Source organism: Sarcophilus harrisii, chromosome 2, assembly GCF_902635505.1.
Source record: "Sarcophilus harrisii chromosome 2, mSarHar1.11, whole genome shotgun sequence".
NCBI lineage: Eukaryota > Metazoa > Chordata > Mammalia > Dasyuromorphia > Dasyuridae > Sarcophilus > Sarcophilus harrisii.
In genome coordinates, this window is record NC_045427.1 from 53,373,392 (window position 1) to 53,394,503 (window position 21,112).

Genomic DNA, 21,112 nt, shown 5'->3' on the forward strand with positions numbered 1-21,112 from the left:
CTCCATCACTCTCTGTCTCTTCCCTCTCTGTTTCTTTGTCTCCATCACTCTGTCTCTTCCCTCTCTGTTTCTGTGACTCTGTCTCTCTGTCTCTGCTTCTGTCTCTCTGTCTCTGTCTCTGTCTCTGTCTGTCTGTCTCTCTCCCTCTGTTCTATTCCTGTGTCTTTTTATCTCTGTTTCCATCCCTCTCTGTCTCTCTGTGTCTCTTTGTCTCTTGTCTCTATCCCTTTCCATCTCTCTCTGTCTCTCTCTTTGTCCCTATTTCTATCCCTGTCTATTCATCTCTCTGTCTCTGTTTCTATCCTTCTCTGTCTCTCTCTGTGTCTCTTTTTTCTCTCTGTGTGTGTCTAATCTTTGGCTAGAAGACCAGAGCCCATGTAATACAAGCAGACAATTACTAGTTGAAAGGGCTCTGAAAGCCCATTCATTTGTGGTCAGTAGCCTGGCCACTCTGTGCTCTGGGGAAGCCATACAAGCTGAACAGAGCCAAGCCCCCCTCAAGCCCCGGGCAGACCTCCCAAATCAACTTGTGGTCCTGCTACAAGGGGGAATGTCAATGAGCTTGGGTCTCTATCCCCTCACTGCCAAATAACCAATTTGTTGGTGTTTGCTAGTGAGTTGACTAGACACGATTGTCAGACTGGGTTCCTGTGAGTCTACATATTCTTGTGTATACAGTTGGTACACCCAGAGATGTACACCATAGCAAACCTCCCAACTTTTGGTTGGTACCAAAGGGAACTTGCAAAGAACAAAGTAAAATGATGACTAATTTAAGGCTCACAAAATGATTCCCTCTCAGCACCTCAGTGATGCAGTGAGTACCATTATTATCTCCATTTTACACAGGCGTAAATCTCAGCTTACTCAGTTCATTAAGAAATGAAATCATTTACCCAGGATCACACAGAGTTTCAGAGTTGGGATTCAAATTTTGATTCCTTTAAATCATGCTGATAGTAATAATATATCTACTGTTTCATGTCACTCATTTTCTGAACCTGGACATGGAATTACTTGGACTAACCTGAAGCACTACCAGAGAAGGTGTCATTTGTGTGAGTTATAGGGTGAGAAGGTCCTAGGCTTTGGACTCTTTTGGAGATCCACAAGATCACAATCCCACTGTGCTGAGTGAAATTCAACCATTAGAAAGCCATTCCTTTGGGTGTTTATGTCAAAAGGTGCCTATTTCAGCATTAAATTCACTCAACAAATAAATTGTTATTGCTATTTACCATCAGATATGATGGAGTTTATTGCTCCGCTCTACCTGAGGGTAGGGCCTTGAGGGAATGGAAATTTTTCTGGGTAGTCAGGACATAGAGAGTAATATTTAAGCATTTGGCTCTTGGTTTGACCCAACTGAGATACTATAGTCTAGGGTTCAGGACAGCTAGGGGCCAGAACATGGAGTGAGCAAGATCTGAACACACAGAGAGAAAGTCAGAGAGGGGTGATAGCATGATGGAGTGAAAAGAGGACTGGAGGCAGTGTATGCATAAGAACATGGTTCTGGGCAAGTAATTCTACCAGTTTCCTCATCTGTAAAGTAGGGATAGTAAAAGAGTATAAATAGGGATTTTTATATCCCTACATGGGGATACTATATTATATGCTGTATGGGGATTATATTATACTATATACTATATAGGGATACATATTATATAATATGTATATCATATGATATGTATTATATAATTATCTATAATATACATAAATATCTACAATACATACAATATAATATAAATATCTATAATATACATTTATAATTAATATATAATATATAAAACTACATATTATATACACATACATACATATGCATATATATACATTATACATATATTATATTAATTTTATTACTTATATTATAATATAAATTTATAATTTATTATATTATAATTATGATAATACGATAATACATTATTTTATTATTATATATTAGATTATAATATAAATTAATATATAATATATAAAAATTATATGATATAGTATTTAATAATATAATGTAATAATAAAAATATAAATAATATAATAATTATGATATAATAATATAAATAGGGATAGATAATATTTGGTCTAGCTCCCCCACCCAAAGGTTAGAAATAATTTTGTAAATCTTCAAATGTTATAGAAACATGAGCTTTTAATCCTGCAAAATGGAATCAGAGAGACAGAGGATTCTGAATAATAATGTCAGCAACAGCAAGGTAAGGACCTTATCTACCTCTCTATCTCATTCAATACTTACAGGAGGTCCTTTCAAATATTCTGTAGGCACATGGTGAATATTCAGTGGACTGAATTGAAAGTCTAACTCTGGTGTTTAGAGCTTATCCTATTGGCTAGTTGAATTAGGAATCAATTCAATTCAACTAAACAAATATTTATTAATGCCTGACTAGGCCAGACAGTATTCTAGGAACTGAGGATACAAAGACAGAAATAAATTAGCCCCTGCCTTCAAAGAGATTATACTCTTCTGGGGCTGGGATAAGGGATAGAGATACAACATCTACACAAGTTAGTAAATACAAAGGAATTTCAAAAGGGACCATGTAACAATAACTGAGAAAATCAGGAAAGGCCTGCTATAGGAAAAAGCTCAGAAAGGATTCTTTGAAGAAAATTAAGAAATCTAAGAGGGGAAGGTGAGATAGGAGTACATTTTAGACAAGGAATACCCAGATATACTGTATATGGGGTATAATAGCAGTCAGTTTTATTGTGATGGAGAACATGTAGATGGATACACCGTGAAATAAGCCAGTAAAGGCGATTATATGGGAGGCATATTCGGCAGTTATCTATAGGAGTTAGGGCAGCTAAATGGGACCATAGCGCAGAGAGCTCCAACGGCAAACCATTCCAGGATCTCTGCTAATAAAACTGGAAATTGGGTCCTGAAGAATTGGACATTGTTGAAATGACTGGCCAACAATAAAAACAGGATGAATTGGAGTTAAAAGATACAGGAGGTAAAGAAGGCAATAGAAAACTACTGCAGTGATTCATGAGAATGATGATGGAAGCTTTGATTAAGTAGGAAGTGATAGGACCATCTGAAGAGGCTTTGTGAGTGGATGGTTGTTGTGAACGGAGGATTGACCAGATTTGGCACCTGATTGGGAGTTGGGGATGAGTCCAAGGTTATGAACCTCAGCAATTGGGAAGACAGTAGAATTGTGAGCAGAAATTTCAAAATTTGGAGTAGTGAAAAATTTTGAAGGGAATTATATTTTAAGGAAAGATCTCTTTATTCCTATGCTCTCTTTTTTAAAAAATAGGAATGGGTGCTGTATTTTGTCAAAAGCTTTTTCTGCATCTATTGAGTTACCATATGATTTGTGTTGGTTTTGTTATTGATATAGTCAATTATGGTAATAATTTTACTGATATTGAACCAGCCTTGAATTCCTGGGATAAATCCCACTTGGTCATAGTGTATTATCCTGCTAATAAGTTGCTGTTATCTTTTGAAGGGAAATATAATGATTTCTCTTTTGGACAGGTTGAGTTTGAGATGTTTTGGGGGCCATGTCCTATGGAGATATCTAGCAGGCTGCTGAGAGTAGGGGATTAGAATTTGCGGAAAAGATGAAAGCTATAGATGTGGGAGTCATCTAAGTAGAGAAAACTGAGTCCACTTGAGTTGATGAGATTGCCAAAACAGATAGTATAGAATAAAAGAGGCAGGAACTGCCCGACTTTGCTGGTCAAAAAGATGATAATGAAACAGCAAAGAATGGTCAGATAGGCAAGGAGGAGAATTATGAGAAATTAAGGAAGGAGAGAATATCCAGGCCCAAAGTGGAGAAGAGTCATCTTCATGAGTTCAAATCCAGCTTTGGACACTTAATAAGCTGTGTGACCCTTAGCAATCCTATGTCTCAGTTTCCTCATCTATAAGATGAAGAAAATGTCGACAGGGCCAAGGAAAGGTCTAAAGCAATTAGGAGATATTGGTAACCTAGGAGAGAAGATGTTTTACCTGAGAGGTAGGGCCAGAAGCCAGATTTGCAAGGAATTTAAAAGTGAATTGGAGGTAAGAAAAGAATAGACAATTTTTCTTGGAAGTTTGATTAAGTTAGAGAGAACAGAGGGTCATAGTAACTGAGGTTTTTTTTAATTAAATTAAATTTTTAGTGTGAGGTTGACCTGAGCATTTTATTGTTGTTGTTGGTGGTGATTGGGAAGGATCTGATGACTAAAGAGAAATTAAAGAAAAGTGAAAAAGAGGAAGTGATTGAGAGAGTGAGTTCCTAGAAGCATCAGGAAGGAAGGGGGTCAAAGAAACAAGCAGAGTAATTAACCTTGAGCAAAGAAAAGACTCCCATCTTTATCAGAATCTGGAGCAAAGAAAAGAATGAGAATAATGAAGAAGCATTTTGAGGGATGGGATTGGGAGAATAGAGGGAGTTCAGAACTGACAGATGTTCTATTTCCTCAGAAAGTAGAAAGTGATATCCTCTCCTGAAAGAAAGAGAGGGAAAGTGGTTTAGAAGTTGTGAGCAGAGAGGAGGATATTTCTAATAGCCGTTGGGAGAGTGTGATAGAGACCCAGTCAAGGAATAAAAAAAAATTGTTGTGCAATGGTGAGGACCCCGTTGAAATGAGAAAAGATTGTACATTCGGCCACTATGGCTGCATGATTTTCTCTCCAAGAGCATTCAGCAATGGATGAGTAAGGATGGAGAAGCTGATTTAGAGGTCTGCAGTAGATACTGCCATGTTATGAGGGGTTACTGTGTCTGGACTCGACATCCTTTTAGAAGACTAGTCAGAAGTATCTTCATAACACCTTTACACCACGGAAACCTGTTCAAAGTGCCTTCATAGCGAGGCATAAAGGACTGAAAGCAGATAAGGTGGGCTCCTTTTCAGGGAGGTTGGCATTTTTATAAGTATCAAATCATAAAGCAAAGATTCACTGGAGTTAGGAACTCTTAAAAATATTTTGACACAATATTTCAATACAATTGGTTTCCTATGTCATCCTCTCTGCTATATCTTAAAACCTATTCTGAGAGGGGGGGTCCATTGACTTTATCAGACTACCAATGGGGTTTAAGACTCAGAAAAGTTACGAACCCTTGTCAACCTGTCCAAAATTAAAGAGGAAATGGTCCCACTATATTCTTCTCTGTTCAGACCACCTCTGGGGTATTATGTTTTAATTTTGGACATTGCATTTTAGGAGGGATTTGAAAAGCTGGGAGCCACCCCAAAACACTCTCTGTCTCTATCTCTCTCTCCCCTTCTCTCCCTTCTATTGTTCCTCTCTCCCCTCCCCTTTGGGGAGCAAAGCACCTGGAAAGGTTTGCCAGGATGCAAAGGAATTGAGAAATGAATGGTACCCAATCAGAATGGCAAATATGGCATGTTGAGAATGAGGTGAAAGACTTTGGGACATTTAGGGTGAAGAAGAGAATATTTGGATGAGTTGATGATAGGAGGAGGAGAACGTAAGAGCTGTCTTCAGATACTTGGAGGATCATAATGAGAAAAAGATGTTCTTTTTGGTCCTGATAAATAGAATTGGGTGGAAGCTAGAGAGGCAGATTCAGATTAGTATAAGAGAAAACATCCTAATGGTCAGAACTAAAAAAGGAATGAGTTGGCTCAGAAAGTAGTGGTTCCCCCTCCTTGGAGATCTTGAAATAACGGCTCAGAGATATTGTAGAGGAGAATTCTTCTTAGAAAAGGATTGCACCAGAAGACTTTGAGGAACCTCCTAACTTCAAGTTTCTGGAAAATCCTTGATTTAAGCAATAAAACTCAGACGATGGAATTCTATGCATTAGCCAGGGACAGGAATGAATTTGGGACACTCAAATACACCTTTACATATGGCAGATGCAAGGTCCTGGAGACAGGTTCACTCATGCTGTTGTCAGGGATGACTTGGGACCAAGTTGATGTCAGAAATAGACAGAAACAGTCTCAGACCTCACTGGGACTCATCCTGATTCATTAGCTGGGCCTTCAGGATGTACAGGCTCTGTCAGCCTGCACCAAAAGCCTAGGAAACCCCACCCTTCCTGCCAGGCTCCAGGGCTTTGGCCAGCCCGACACAACTTTTACCTGGCAAGTCTGACCAGTTCTCTTAGAATCACCAGAAACTGCTCTCAATTTCTCAAGTCAAGGAGTAGAGAGGGCAGCTTTTATAAAACAATAACAGGAGAAGAAGGAAGAAGAATATGATGATGAAGAAGAAGAAAGAGGAAGAGGAGGAGGAGGAAGAGAAAGAAAAAGAAAAGGAGGAAGAGAAGAGGAAGAAGGAGGAGGATGAAGAAAAAAAAGAGGAGGAGGAGAAAGACAGGGAAGGACAAGATGAAGTAGGAGGAGAAAAAGAAGAAGAAAAGGAGGAGAAAAAGAAGAAACATTTAAATAGTGCTTCACAGATTATATTTCAGTTTATCCTTACAACCGCCTTGGGAGGTAGATGCTATTGTTATCCCATTCTCCAGCTGGGGAAACTGAGGCAGAGGCTTAATTAGTTGCCTAGGTCACATTACACAGTGTGTGAGGCTACATTTGAACTCAGGTCTTCTTGACCCTAAGTACAATGTTCTGCGTACTTGACAAAGGACCATCCATTCTCTCCCTCAGTAATGGGAAACCTACCATCTCACTATCACTTGGGGCATCTCCCAACGTTTGTCTTACTTTGAGCCGTGGATGGCCACTGTGCAGCTTGCCCTAGTTATTTCTCGTTCTGCCTGTTAGGGCCAAGTACAAGAAGTTGGGTCCTTCTCGCCATGTTATTGCTCAGTGTTTACTCGCAGAGGAGTGATGCTGCTGGGCCCTTCAGCACGGCTCCATGGCTAATGAACAGCTCCGGCCTTGGCAGGTGTCTGCCAGCTTTCATCCTGTCCCTTCTCTGCTCAGGATCAGGGCAGCCGGGCTCTGAGTCCCATTCATTTCTCAACTCCCTTGTATCCTAGCAACACCTTTCCAGATGCTTTGTTTGCTCCTCCCAGGAGGGAGGGAGGGAGATAGGGAGAGAAGGAAGGAGAGAGACACAGAGAGAGAGACAGAGACACACAGAGAGAGACAGAGACAGACAGACACACACAGAGAGACAGAAAGAGAGAGAGACAGAGACAAGAAGAGAGAGAGAGAGAGAGAGAGAGAGAGAGAGAGAGATAGAGAGACAGAAAGAGACAGAGACAGAGAGAAAGAGACAGACAAGAAGACAGAGAGACAGAGAGACAGAGACAGACACACACAGAAATAAAGACAAAGAGAGAGAGAGAGAGAGAGAGAGAGAGAAAGACAGAGAGACAGAAAGAGAGAGAGGGAGGAAGAGAGAGAGACAGGGAGAGAGGGAGAGAAAGAGAGAAGAGAGACAGAGACAGAGAAGGAGAGAGAGAGGTATGTATGTCTAGCATAGCAACACCTCTGTTATCTAAAAAGTGGAGGTGCTTGACAATCCCTTTTATTCAAAAGTGAGTCGAGAATGAGAAGGAAAGCAAAACACAAAAAACAAAAACCAAAACCCTGAGTAACCAGAACAAATTATCATAAAGTGCTCACCTCCAGGCTCATGCATTTTGCTTTTTAGGAAAGCTGTATCAACCCCACTGAGAACCTGTTAATTCTTAGCTTACCCATAGTTATTTTAGTTATTTGTTTCCCAACCAACAATAAATCAGAAAAGGCAAATCAGAAGGAGGGAGCTCTCTGGGTGAGGGCACTGGCAACAATGACACATGACAGCAGACAGAAAAACTGTAATTCAAACTACCTCAGTTTGAATTCCAGCTTTGTCATTTGCTACCTTTGTGGTTTGGAGTAAATCAATCCCCCTCTTTGAGAATCCCTAGGGGCCCTCCCAGTTGTGACTTTCCCTTTTCTAAGGGGACATCTAGCTCTGTCATTCTATGAGTCTGTAAAATCTGAGTCTCCTATTCACTATCCTACTATTCCTATTCTGAATACCCTGGAAGACTAAATTTCTAGGAGTGGAGGGTGATAATTGCCCTGCCTCCCACTTCTGTGACATTGAAGGCTTTCACAAGACATCATACATAACAATCCATTGTGGGCAGCACAACTGAGATGATTTTTTCCATTTTATAGAGGAAGAAATTGTCATTTAAAGAGGTTAAGACTTTCTTAGCTCTGGATGATCAGAGCTCTTCAGAGGCCACCCAACCAAGTCCATGTTTTAAAGTTAAGGAAAGTGATGTTCAGGAAGACTATGATTTGCCTAAAATCACAGATCTCCTCTGTCAGAGATCAAATTTGAACACAAGCACTCTGATTTCAGAGCCAATTCCCATTCTACCATATCACGAAGCCTCCCAGAGGGTGAATAAACAGCCATGATTGGATGTAGGGGCCCACACACTCGCCGCTGTTCAACACTGCCCAGTAAAGGGCCCCGATCCAAAATGCACTGGGAGGTCTGATTCCCGCTTGGTTTTGATCCTTACTGTATTTATATTAACAGTTAAGCTGATCTTGGTTTTTATTGTTGGTTTTTTTAATCCATTAAAAAACAAAAAAGAAAACCTATTCTTTCTAGATCTATCATAGACCTATCATATTTATCTATCATATTTACAAGATTTTCCCCAGAAAATATTCTTGCCCCATGATTTTTGGAATTAGAAAGCACTAGTCATTGGGTCTTTTACCTTTCTAATATGTGCCTCGAATATCTTTACTATTAACCTTATAAGATAAATTTTATAATTTTATAGAGAATTTTATAATTTTCTCTCTCTACATATATATATATATATATATATATATATACATACATATTTATACTTAATTCTCTAATTTTATAGTGAAGAAAGCTGAGACCCAGAGAAAGGAAATCACTTCCCTTGGGTCACCCAGCTCAGCTTCAGACTGGAACCCAGGCCTTTTCCCTCCTGGCCCATGTGTTCTCTCCATTAGACTACGCTGGCTCATTCACTTCCCACTTGGCTGTTTAACTTGGAGGCCACAGGCCCTTTTCTGTGAAGTAGCATCGACAGATTTATTGGAAATGTGAAATTCCATGTGTTTTTGGTCTCTGGTTACACTGTCACTTCCAAAAAAATGCCTTTGGTTGGTGGTGACCTTGGTGATTTGGTGCCCTGGCACCCACTGTCCCCACTTCACAACAGCGACTACTGAGCGATTTATTGGTCAGAGTCTGTCCTTGGCAAGGTCCAGCAACTCCTGCCTCCATCCTTCCATCCAAACCGTGTGGAGCCGTTTACAAACCTCCACTCCCCCACGCCCCCAACCTCAGCCTCGGTGGAACAACCCCCCAGACAAAGAACAACATGACTCTGTGGCCAGTTGAGTTGACACCCATAATCAAGACAGGGAAAGACCCCGCAGAATCTGTTCCCTTGGGGATCAGCTCAAAAAAAGTGACATTTGAGCCGAGATGCATGGTGGTTTCAGGAAAGAAACCAAACTAGTAAACAGCTGCCAGAGGCCTGGTTTTTATTTTTTATTTTTTTCGACAGCTGCCTTAGACAGGATTCTCTATTCATGATGGGGCAGGTCAGCCGTGTCTGGTTCTCCTGCCTGTTTTGGTCATTTTGCACACCTCTCCGAGGGACATGGGGAGAGGGGGTGGGTAGCAAGAGGACCCAAGGGCCGTACATTGCCTCCCTGCTGGTGGAGGTCACTTCGGGGAGTAGCTCCAGGTGCTGGCTAGGTGGCTACAAATCTGGGTTCCCTCTCCGAGGGGCTGACTGCCTCTCTCTCCCAACCCAACTTCATCATGGGCGATTCTGATGATTTGTGGGGGGCAGCCTTTCTCTGGCTTCTCTTCTGTGCTGCTGGAGGGGTTGGAGATTGGGAGAAAGGACGCTGATGACATTTGAAACAAGCTGGGATATTCATAAGCTTCACCAGAGTCATTGTCTGTAGCTATGATTCACTATCTAGCCCGTAAATTCTAGGAGCTTATCATTTTGTGATTCCTTAGTTGTCCCCCTCGTTCCCAGGTTTCATTAATAAATTACATGAGCAACCCATATAAAGCATTTTCTAATCTTTAAAGTATGGTTGAGTAGAAAGAGTCCTGAACTTGACTCTGATACCCTTGTGAGGTTTATATATATGTGTGTATTTGTATATATATATATATATATATATATATATGTGTGTGTGTGTGTGTGTATATATATCTATATCTATATCTATATATACATGTGTATGTGTATACGTGTATATATCTATATCTATATATACATGTGTATGTGTATACGTGTATATGTATGTATATGTGTATGTATATACAAATACCCCAGAGAGCAAATCACTTTACTTCTCTAAGAAGGGGCTTTCTCTTCTGTAAAATGTGGGTGTTTAACTGGATGGTCTGTAAATGTAAGTATAAGTGTAAATATCAGATGGTCTATATGTTAATATTATAGGCATCAATGTAAAGTCATAGACTTGTGTTCAAAAAGTCAATTGCATTAAGTAAAAAGTGGAGGAGAAAGGGAGGCAGCAGTTTGTCTGAAAAAGACTTGAAAAAGCTTCAGGAGACTTTGAGGTCAATAATAATCAACAGTGGGTTATAGGAGCCAAAAAAGCTAATGGGGTCTTGGGCTGCTTGAATAGATGTAGAGTGGAGTCCAAGAGAGGGAATGGTGCTGTTGGAATCTACTCTAGTCAGATCACATTTGCATTATTGTGCATTATTTTGTAGAAAGCATTCATAAAGGGATATTGGGGACTTTGAGATCAGACTATATTTGGAATTGTTGAAAGAAAGGAGGTGGGCATCTAGACATAATGATTATCTTCAACTATTTAAAAGATAATTAATTGTGTGAAGAAGAGATTGAATTTAGAAGTAGGAGCAGTGGGTGGAAATCATGGTTATATTTTTACTTAATGTACAGAAACTATCTGTATCATTAGAAGTATCCAAAGAGGAATGGGCTTCCTCAAGAGATAGTTGATATCTTCAAACAAAAGTTGGATGACTATTCGTCAAAAATGCTGGAAGGGGATTCTAATTTTAGTCTGTGTTGGACTAAGTGAACTATGATTTCCTAATTAGGTATTCTCTGATCCCATCTTTTTCAAACAGATCTTAGGTCCTCAAAATGCAATGTAAATGTTATTTATAAGAAGAAAAATGGAGCTAATATTTACTGCCCTCTCACTGTTCTTGTGAGAGTCAGAAAAGATCTTAGATGTGAAAGTATCTTACAAAAAAAAAAGACCCATCCAAAATGTGAGCAGGGGTGGCTCACATTTTGGGAACTGAGCTGAAGGAGAGAAAATGAAGAAAAAGGTATGCTAGTAAATGTTTAACAACCAGATCTTTGGGGAAAAAAGTATACATGATACATTTTAAAGTTTAAAATAATTGTAAATTTTAAAGTTTAATCTTATTTTTAATTAATCTTATTTATTTTCCCCATCATTTTCTTAAACCTAAACAATCCATAAAACAATAAATTGGACTCCATTTGTAGTGTTTGCCAATTTCCGAGATGTAGATGCTAGTGCTGAAATTTTAAGAATCCACTCTTGAAAGTCAATTTAAATTGAATCCAGGTGCCATTAAATACTCCCCTATGTGTCCTATAAAGTCCCTTCCTCATCAGGCAAGTTTATCATCTGTCTTAAAATGATAAGTAACACCTGATAATCATAGTCCCTGTGGAGACTCTCCACCTTCTGCACACGAGACTCAATGAAGAGTCAAGGATGGAGGCTAAGTAACATTGGTGATCTTTCTTTAGAGATATCTAGAAAACCCTTACATCCTCAGTATACAGAATCTAAGAGAATAGGGAGTTCCTTCCTTCCTCCTCTTCTTCCTCCATCTCCTCCTCTTCCTTTTCCTCCTCCTTTCCTTCCTCCTCTTCTTCCTCCACCTCTTCTTTCTCCTTTTCTCTCTCTTCCACCTCAACAATTACCAAATTTGAAATCCAAGATTAAGAAGGAACAATAATAAAAGCATTCTCCTACCTGGGTTGCCATCACTTCTGCCTGGGTCAGGATGGCAATCGACAGGGACCCACTGTCTTCATAGCTGTTCCTGCGAATACTTATCCGATCTCGCTCATTCTGTACAGCTTTGAGAAGGAGATACACACAGTCAACTGAGCATAAGCTGGGCTCATGTCAAATCATCCCTGATCCATGATATCTGCCCAGCTACTGACTGAATCTACTAAACAGACAATCAACCCACCGACAACAATCTATCGAGCAGTAATCATGTGTAAGCATTGAGATTGGCTCTGGATACAAAGAAATATGGGAAAATGTGCCTGCCACCAAAAATAAATAAATAAATAAATGAAACTGGGTGGGGAGACCCTAAACAGTGACTTTCTCTTGGTCTCAGTTTCCTCATTTGTCAAAAAGCAAGTCACATCGAGTGTTCTCTAAGCCCCCTTTCACAAGCTTTAGAATTCTATAGTTTCATTGTATAAATTGAGAGAAAGGGTCACAGGGATAGCATGGGAAGGATCCAATCCTTTTGTATCAGCTATTGTATGAAACCAAAAGAGTTGACTTGTCCACAATCACGTAATTAGTGAAGGGCAGATCCAAGATTTATTGGTGAAAAATCCAAAGCTCTTTATATTTTACACACACACACACACACACTCATATACATGTTTCTTATTATTATTATCATCATCATCATCAAACTGTACCTTGCAGCCTTATTCAGCCCTGGTGTGTGTGTGTGTGTGTGTGTGTGTGTGTGTGTGTGTGTGTTTCTATAGAGATTTATGGTTAAAGCACTTGCTTCAAAATAACCCTAAGAAATAGGGTATTATTTTCATTTTTCAGATGATAAACTAAGAATATTAGCTTAGATTTTGGCCCTTTAAAGTTTTAATCTACATTTAAATCTACATTTCTGTCATCTGTAATCTCATCAGATCCTCACAATAATTTTGTGAAGCATTAGAGATTTCATACCCAGCTAAGTGACTCAGTGGGTCTAGAGTTAAGAAGACCTCGGATTCTTACTAGATTGTGACCCTGTGGAGGTCACTTGACCTCTGCCTGCCTCAGTTTCCTCATTTGTAAAATGGGCATAATGATAGCACCTCCTTCCCAGGGTTGCTGACAGGATCAAATGTTTGTAAAGCGCTTGACTTGTGATAAGCACTCTATTAGCTGTTTTGTTTTATAGATAAGCAAACCAAGACTGAAACGGGTTAGGTTGACTCCGCCAAAGTAAATAATGCTAGAGGCAGTTTCAGAGCCCAGGTCTCCCCCAGTTCTAAGTCCAAGACTCTTTCCATCTTCACCATATTGTCTCAGAAAGCCAAGTCCCATTGGTAATTAGGTCCAACCCTCAAATCCAGGTCTTCTTGCTGCAGTTTCCTCTCATTCCCCATAGCACCAGGCAAACAGTTAAGTGTTAGAAGATCCAAAGCAGGGAGATCTAGGGTGGTCAGTGGAGACTTCACCAAGGAGGGAAGGGTTGGGCTGGGCCCTGGAATTGGCCAGTAAAGTACCTTGCTGATTGGGATTGCATGGCAATTTCTTGCTCTACTTTATCAGGGATTAAGGGTGGGTGTTGGTCATGTCTGACTATAAAAAAGTGATGATAAAGCATTATTAATATTTCTTTAAAAGGAACCATCTCAAGATTTCCCAACTTATCTTAAATTTCCAAACTGTTTCTATGGCACCTACTCTGATAAGGTTAATTGCTGCTATGGGGTTGCTTCAACCCTCTCCAGGTGATTGTTTTCCCCCATGATCACTACAGTTTCCTCAGAAGTCAGGCTAGGGCCTGAACAAAGTTGTTAATGATTCACCCAAGATGAAAACCAGGCAAATTTCGCATCCTCTAATGCTGCAATATTTATTATGTTCCTAAGTAGAGCAGAGGTCAGCCCTCCCTCTGATCTTGGCTTTGTGGTTGAAGGATTGTCTCCCTCTTAAATGTCCACCCCGACATTGCACCTGACATTTTGGTGTCCCCATTGCCAAAGGCTTGACTGGTTCATCTTATTTCTCAACAGTCTTTCCCCAAAATGGTCCCTTCCAGGCACTGTAACTGAACTCAACATCTCCCCAGCTTCAGTTAAGTCCTTGCTGTGATATTTTGGGGGGAAATCATTTCTCTCTGGGTTGAATGAAGGGGTTGAGGTATCTCTATGATCTTCCCTCCAAAACTTGTCCCTGCTGCTTTCTTGTTATTTATAGATGGTATTATCACATTTCTAGTTACCCAGTCACTTTTGACTTTCCTCTCTCCTTTATCTCCTCCCTAGAGAGCATCACTGAGCCAGGATGATTTTCTTCTTCCATTCGTCACCACCGCTCTTATTCTTATATTTTTGCACCATTGCCAAAGCTTCCTAACTGGAACCCTGGCTGCCTCGTCCATCCTTGGCACTGCTGTCTGCATTAAATCACCACTCTGATTTTGTTCAGAACCTTTTAATAGCTCCCTATTGCCTTTGGGATAAAATCCACTTTCTTTAACATGCCATAAATGGCTTTTCCCAATCTAGTTCTGGTCTTCTGGCCTTCTGTTCCAAGGACTTTTCTGCTCAAATTCTCCATTCCATCGAGACTAGTCACATGCTATCTATAAAAGAGATGTCAAACTTTTCTTCCCACTTCCCCGGCTTTGCTACCACTATAATCTATACCTGTAATCCCTTTCCCACTCCCATCTCTTTTTAACCAAATTCATTCTATTTTGGAGGACTGAGCTTGAGTCCTACCCTTTGAGAAACCCTCTCCTAATCATATCAGTCCATTCTGCCTCCTTTGAGTTTATATCTAGAACTTGGCTTAGCACTTAGTTATTAAACAAGGCAAAAGACGGCATTAATGTACACAAATTCTCTTTCTAAAGAGATTGTTAGTTTCTTTTTCTTTGCTGAGGTAATTGGGGTTAAGTGACTTGCCCAGGGTCACACAGCTAGGAAGTGTTAAGTGTCTGATTTGAACTCAGGTCCTCCTGACTTCAGGGCTGATGCTCTATCCACTGTTCCACTTAGGTGCCCCAGATTGTTAGTTTCTTGAAAAAGGAAACTGGGTTTTATCTCCCTTTATCAACAATGAACATTAATCGAATGCCTATTTAATTGAATTCAACAAACATTTATTAAGCCCCTATTATGGGCTAGCCACTGGGGACATAGAGGAAAAAATGAAATAATCTCAATCCTCACAAAACTGACATTCTTCTGGGAGATACACATATACTGGGAAGTCATATATGACATCATTCCTGATCTCATGGGACATATAATCTAGTTAGAGGGAAAAAGGCACTCAGTAATCCATTTCAGAGAAACCTTCTAATTAAGAAAATTTCAGGAAAATTTTTTTACACATGTTAGAGAAAAAATACTTTATATTTCACTTAAAGCCCAAGGCAAGACTCAAATCCAGGTGTTTTTAGAGTCTTTTGATTCCAAATTTATTGATCTTCCTCATTTAAGTTCCTGCATGTATACTCTTAGGGGTATTAAGACATAAGGTCTTACAAAACATTTTTCCATATTTGTCATATAGTAATAATAATAAAAAAAACATTAATATAATACTTACTATATCTGATTCTATTTCATTTGATTCTTACAATAGTCCTGCTATTCTTACCCTCATTTTACAGATAAGGAAACTGAGGCAAATTGAGGTTAAAGGGATGTGGCCAAGGTCACACACTCACTAAGAATGGACTTAGAATCAAACTCAGGTCTTCCTGATTGCAGACTGAGTGCTCTGTCCACTAAACTACCTGGCTTCCTCTAAGAGGCAGCTTTATATTATGTAAGGTAAATATGGACAAGAATCATGCAGGATGAGAAAGCGTGGAGGGACTGCAATGAGCACCAACCTGGGGAATGCCAGACCAAGAAGGGAACTCATATATTCACGTCAGTGTCTCTGAATCCCAGATGTCTAGCTCCCTGTCGGTTCTGATGATCTATTGTTACTTTTCCTTGTATACTCTGGAGGACCCTTCTGAGACCTTTAATAGACATAGGCAAAGGTAATTCAGAGGACAAGGATAAGTCCCAAAGGAGTAACAGATCTCCCTTCCTCCTTTCTTTCCTCCCTCCTCCTCCTCTTCCTCCTCCTTCTTCTCCTCCTTTTCCTTCTTCTGTCTCTCTTTCTGTCCATCTTTGTCTCTGTTTTCTCTCTCTCTCTCTGTTTCTCTCTCTCTCTGTTTCTCTCTCTCTCTGTTTCTATCTTCTCTCTCTCTCTCTCTCTCTCTCTCTCTCTCTCTCTCTCTCTCTCTCTCTCTTTCTCTGTGTTTCTCTCCCCTTCTCTCCGTCTCTGTCTCTGTCTCTGTCTCTCTCTTTGTGGTTGGAAGTGGTTATTAGGGCAGCTGGGTAGCACAGTGGATGGAACACCCAACCTGGAGTCTCATTTTTGTGAGTTCAAATCTGGCCTCAGACATTGACTGGCTTATGTGACCCTGAGCAAGTCACTTCATCTATTTTGCTTCAGTTTCCTCCATTATCAAATGAGCTGGAGAAGGAAATGGCAAACCACTCCAATATCTCTGCCAGAAAATCTCCAAATGGAGTCACCGAGAGTCAGCTATAACAGAAAAAGGACTTGACAACAACAAACCTGGGGCAATGCCCTTAAAGGCTCCAATCACTTTAGCCTCATCATCTCCAAGCACCAAGCTTCTCAGCACTGAACTGTGCAAATGGTTACTGAGCACGGCAGCCAAGCATTTCCTGGTTCTCAGGATGGCCCGAGAGCTGACGCAGATTTGTGGGGCCTTTGACCCTAGTGAGATGATAAGATCTACAAGATTTCAGGGGAAGGAATTGCCAGGAGACAACAAAGACCGAGCTGAGCCCACTTCTTACACCAGAGAGGGATGACTCTGAAGTCAGAGAAAGCTAACACATATCGTGGTTATCTTATCATCTTCAACTAGCTGGCTAGCATGGATTAGTTGTTTTTGCTCAGATTTCCTCATCTGTAAAACGAAGGGAACTGGTCAACATGAGGGTCCCTTCCAACCCTAAATCTGTGTAACCATGATCAGGTGACCCTACAACTGAATCATGGCTCTGAAACTCCCTGACTGAGTTTCATTGTACTTGCCTATAAAATGGATTTGTTCTTTCTACCTCATAAGGCTGTTATTAAGAAAATACTTTATAAACCTTCGGATGCTATAGAGATATGAGCTAACATGTAACTGATGGACTGAGCAGGACAGAAAGGACATGTGGGAAGGGTTGAGAAAAGGGAAACAGGAGTGAAGACTGGAAACTTCCTGAAGGAGGCTGAGCTTGAGGGGGGACTTGAAAGATGGGGCAGGATTAGGATAAGGGGGAGAGGAAGAAGAGTGTGCAAAGAGTCAAATCAAGCCATCCAGGGGAAAAGGAAATAAAGTGTGTATCTCTAAGTCTACCCCAAAAAGAGAAAGCTAGGAATGCAGTAGGATGCCCATCTGGGACAGAGACTGGACCATGGTGGAAAGAGATCCTCTGTTTTCATCCTGAAACCCATTGACTAAGCAGGTGGGGCTATCTCTTTGGTCCACGTGGGTTCAAGGTTATTCTCTCACCTGGAGAGGAACAAATCTCTTTGTTTCAGATGTTCTTCAGTTTGACTATAACTTCTCCATGATCTATTCTCCATAGTCACATCTCCAATCATTCTACTTCTCCCTGCTCTCCTACTTATATGTTCGTGTCTGTGGATGTATTATAAGCCCACGGGAAGATAAGCTGTTTGAGATGGAGTCATTTTATTATGCTATTCCTAGAATCTAAGAGCGTCTGGCTTACAAATGCCTATGGCTTTTAACAGAGAACAACTCCTCTCTTCCCCAAGTAGAGATGAGGTTGTAACCTAAGTTACCCTTTCAGAAAGGTGTCACTGGTTTAAATTCACTCTGAAAGAGCTGATCCCAGATCTTTGAGATTTTGTTTTGTTTTTGGGTTACGGAATAGGGAAAAACAGAGAGAGATGTTAAGGAGGGGTACAATTGGGGGGGAAAGAGGATTCTGGGAAATTCAGTCTTGGTCTCCTTTACTACTTTGTTGTGGCTTAGCCCTGTCTGGGACTCTGAGGCAGCTGGAACTGCTGAATGCCCATTTACTGTGGGCCATGGATGAGTCTGTAGTTGCCTGTGGCCTTGCCATGAGGCACCAGTCAGGAAACACCAACCTAAGCATCTTTTCTTTCCAGGCCAACATTCTCTTATTCCCACTGCCACATTTGCTGTTTTTCCACAACCTACATATTTCTCAACAGCCTGCTTGCTCTTCCTCCCTTCCCAGCCTCAAAAAATTCCCCCAGGACCCTTGCTGATTGTTTCCAAACAGTGGATTTGACACAACACACCAGTGAGTCATGAAGACCAAAGCCCCCTTCTCTTTCCTTTCCTTCATTATCATCTTTGCATGGTACCATCATTGGATGAGTCACCCATCCTTCAAGCCCTGAACTATCCTCCTCCTTCATTTTCCAAATTCCAGTTGCCGAGCTGGATGGATTCTTTCTCCACAATGTATGTCTCATCCACACCTTCCTTCCGTTATGACCCTATTAAAATAGCCTTTGGTCCAAACTAATCTATTAATGGAAAGAACAATAGTTTATGGAGTAAAAGGACACGTGTTCAAATCCCACTTCTATGGGATTTGCTTACTATGTGCTAGCCATGGGCGAGACCCTCAGCCATGCTGAGCCTCAGTTTTCCCACCTGTAAAATGAACAGGAAGTATGCTCATTGCAGTCCTTTCAAGCTCTAGAATATCAATGTTATGTCAATAAACAATTATCAAGTGCTTAAAACTGGCATGTACAAGACTACTGTGCTAGGAACTGAGGATGCCGCAGCAAAATGAGGGGGAAAATCCATCTAGAGCCCTAGGTAAACATTGAATTTCAAGTGCAATTTAAGCAGCGTTAGGATCTTGGACATCATAACACATGGGAAATAAGAAGAACTGAATTCCGGACTCACCTTCTTTCTTCATTCCTGCTCTAAAACATTTCCTCAATCGACAATACCTGCATTGATTCCTCTTGTCTTTATCAATTACACATTGTCTGTTAAACCTAAAGAGAAAGAGGAGAAAGTTATTAATTATCCCTGTGGGGGCTTCTCCAGGCTGGGAAGCCTGTTTTCCGAGATCTCTTTCCTCACAACCATAAGGACTGGGAAGCTTGACTTGTTCCTGGGAGCAGGAACTTTGGATTTCCGGTTCTCAGAGCCTTGAAGATATTATCCCCATTTTGCAGATGACAAAATTGAGGTAGATAGAGGTTTCTGAACTTGGGTCTTCCATATTCTAAGTCTTGTGCTCTGTCTACTGTGTTCTAAGCATTTATTTCCTATATTTTGTATGTACTCGTAAGTCAACTGAATTCAACCAACATTTATTAAGTGCCTACTATTACTAAAGAATCAACATAGTGTACTGGATCGAATGTTAGACTTCAAGTCAACAAAACCTAAGTTTTGGTCACGGTTTTGGTATGTGGAGCAGCTGGCTGTCAGACAACGAGCAGGTCCCACTTTCTCTGAGCCTTATACATCTCTCTCAGACCATAGAATTTGCCTTTGATAAGACCAACATGTTGACAGGTTGATGTATGTGCTAAGTGTAGGAGGGGGAGGAGATGTACTCTGCTCTTAAGGGATATTTTTGGGGATTTCATGTGTGCCAGGACACACACATGCACATGCATCAGTGTGCCCATATACAATATGCAAACAGATCAAAATATATATGATAACTTAAGGAGGGAGAGAGAACCCTAGTAACCAGGGGTTTTGCTAGGAGATGAAACAGTTGAATCTTGAAGGAAGGTAAGGATTTTAAGCAAAAATTATGGATTTTTTTCATGGATTATAGGGGAGTCAAAGGAGAGGCAAAACAGACTATGAGACTGAGAAGCAAGAGATCTGAATTCAAGTCCGGGTTCTGATGTTGAATTGCACAATCACTTCTTTAACTGACTCTAATTTTCTTCTTCTTTCAAATGAAGTATTTGGACCCACAATGTGCCAGACACTAGGAGTACAAAGGCAAAAGTGACAGTCCTTGTTCTCAAGGAAATTGCATTCTTTTGAAGGTGCTTTGAAGGGGAAATAAATGAATAAATATATACGTATATTATAAATTATGTGCAAGGTCAAAAAAATCTTAGAGGGTCAGGATTCAAGAAAGGCCTTATATAGAAGGTGTTGCCTGAATTGAGTATTAAAGGAAGCTAAGGTTTCTAAAAGTAAGGAGGAAGGGTATTTCAGACAAGAGAGACATTAGATGAAAAGACACTGAGCTGGGAGATGAAGGCACACATAATGAATTGTTAAGAAAATAAATTTGGAGGGCACCTAGGTGGTGCAGTAGATAGAGCATCAGCCCTGAAGTCAAGAGGACCCGAGTTCAAATTTGACCTCAGATGCTTAACACATCCTAGCTGTGTGACCCTGGGCAAGTCACTTAACCCCAATTGCCTCTGCAAAAAAAGAAAAAAAAATTGGCCAGATGGTAGAGTATGATAAGATACATATTGGGTAATAATGCTAGAAAGGTAAGATTGGAACAGATTGGGAAGAATTTTGAATGTCCAAATAGAGAACTTTATATTTTATCTTGGAAAAGCCACTAGAACCTATTGAATAGGCACACCAAGTGGAGAAATGGATAGGGTTCTGGAAGCAGCATCAAAAATACCTGATTTCAAATCTCACCTTGGGTACTTCCCAAATGTATGACACTAAACAAATCATATTAACTCACTGTGCCTCAGTTTTCTGGAGATAATAATAGACCTATCTCTTACCCTTTGGATTGTGGTGCTGGAGAAAACTTTTGAGAGTCCCATTGGATAGCAAGAAGATCAAAACAATAAATATTTTTAAAAATTAATTCAGGCTACTTATTGGAAAGACAAATACTGAAGCTGAAGCTTAAATACTTTGGCCACACTGGAAAAGACCTTGTCGTTGGGTAGGATTGAAAACAAAAGGGGAAGGGGATGGCAGAGGACAAGATGGATAGATAATATCATGGAAACAACAAATAGGAGCTTTGGTAGACTTCCAGGAGATGTGGAGCTCAGAAGGGCCAGGTGTGCAAGAGGTTTCTGGGATTTCCAGTTTGAAAAATCCAGTCCATCAATGAGTGATGTAGATCTGAAGCTCAGG

The 21,112-nt window shown here is 40.4% G+C and overlaps 1 protein-coding gene across 1 annotated transcript in view; it reads right to left on the reverse strand.

Annotated features, from left to right (window-relative positions):
* The window catches only part of LOC100922348 (hepatocyte nuclear factor 4-beta-like), a 72,371-nt gene that overhangs the window by 26,324 nt on the left and 24,935 nt on the right, over nucleotides 1–21,112 (reverse strand). Inside the window, 2 exon segments of the mRNA XM_023495082.2 lie at nucleotides 11,950–12,056; nucleotides 18,920–19,014. Coding sequence (XP_023350850.2) covers nucleotides 11,950–12,056; nucleotides 18,920–19,014 — 202 coding nt within the window.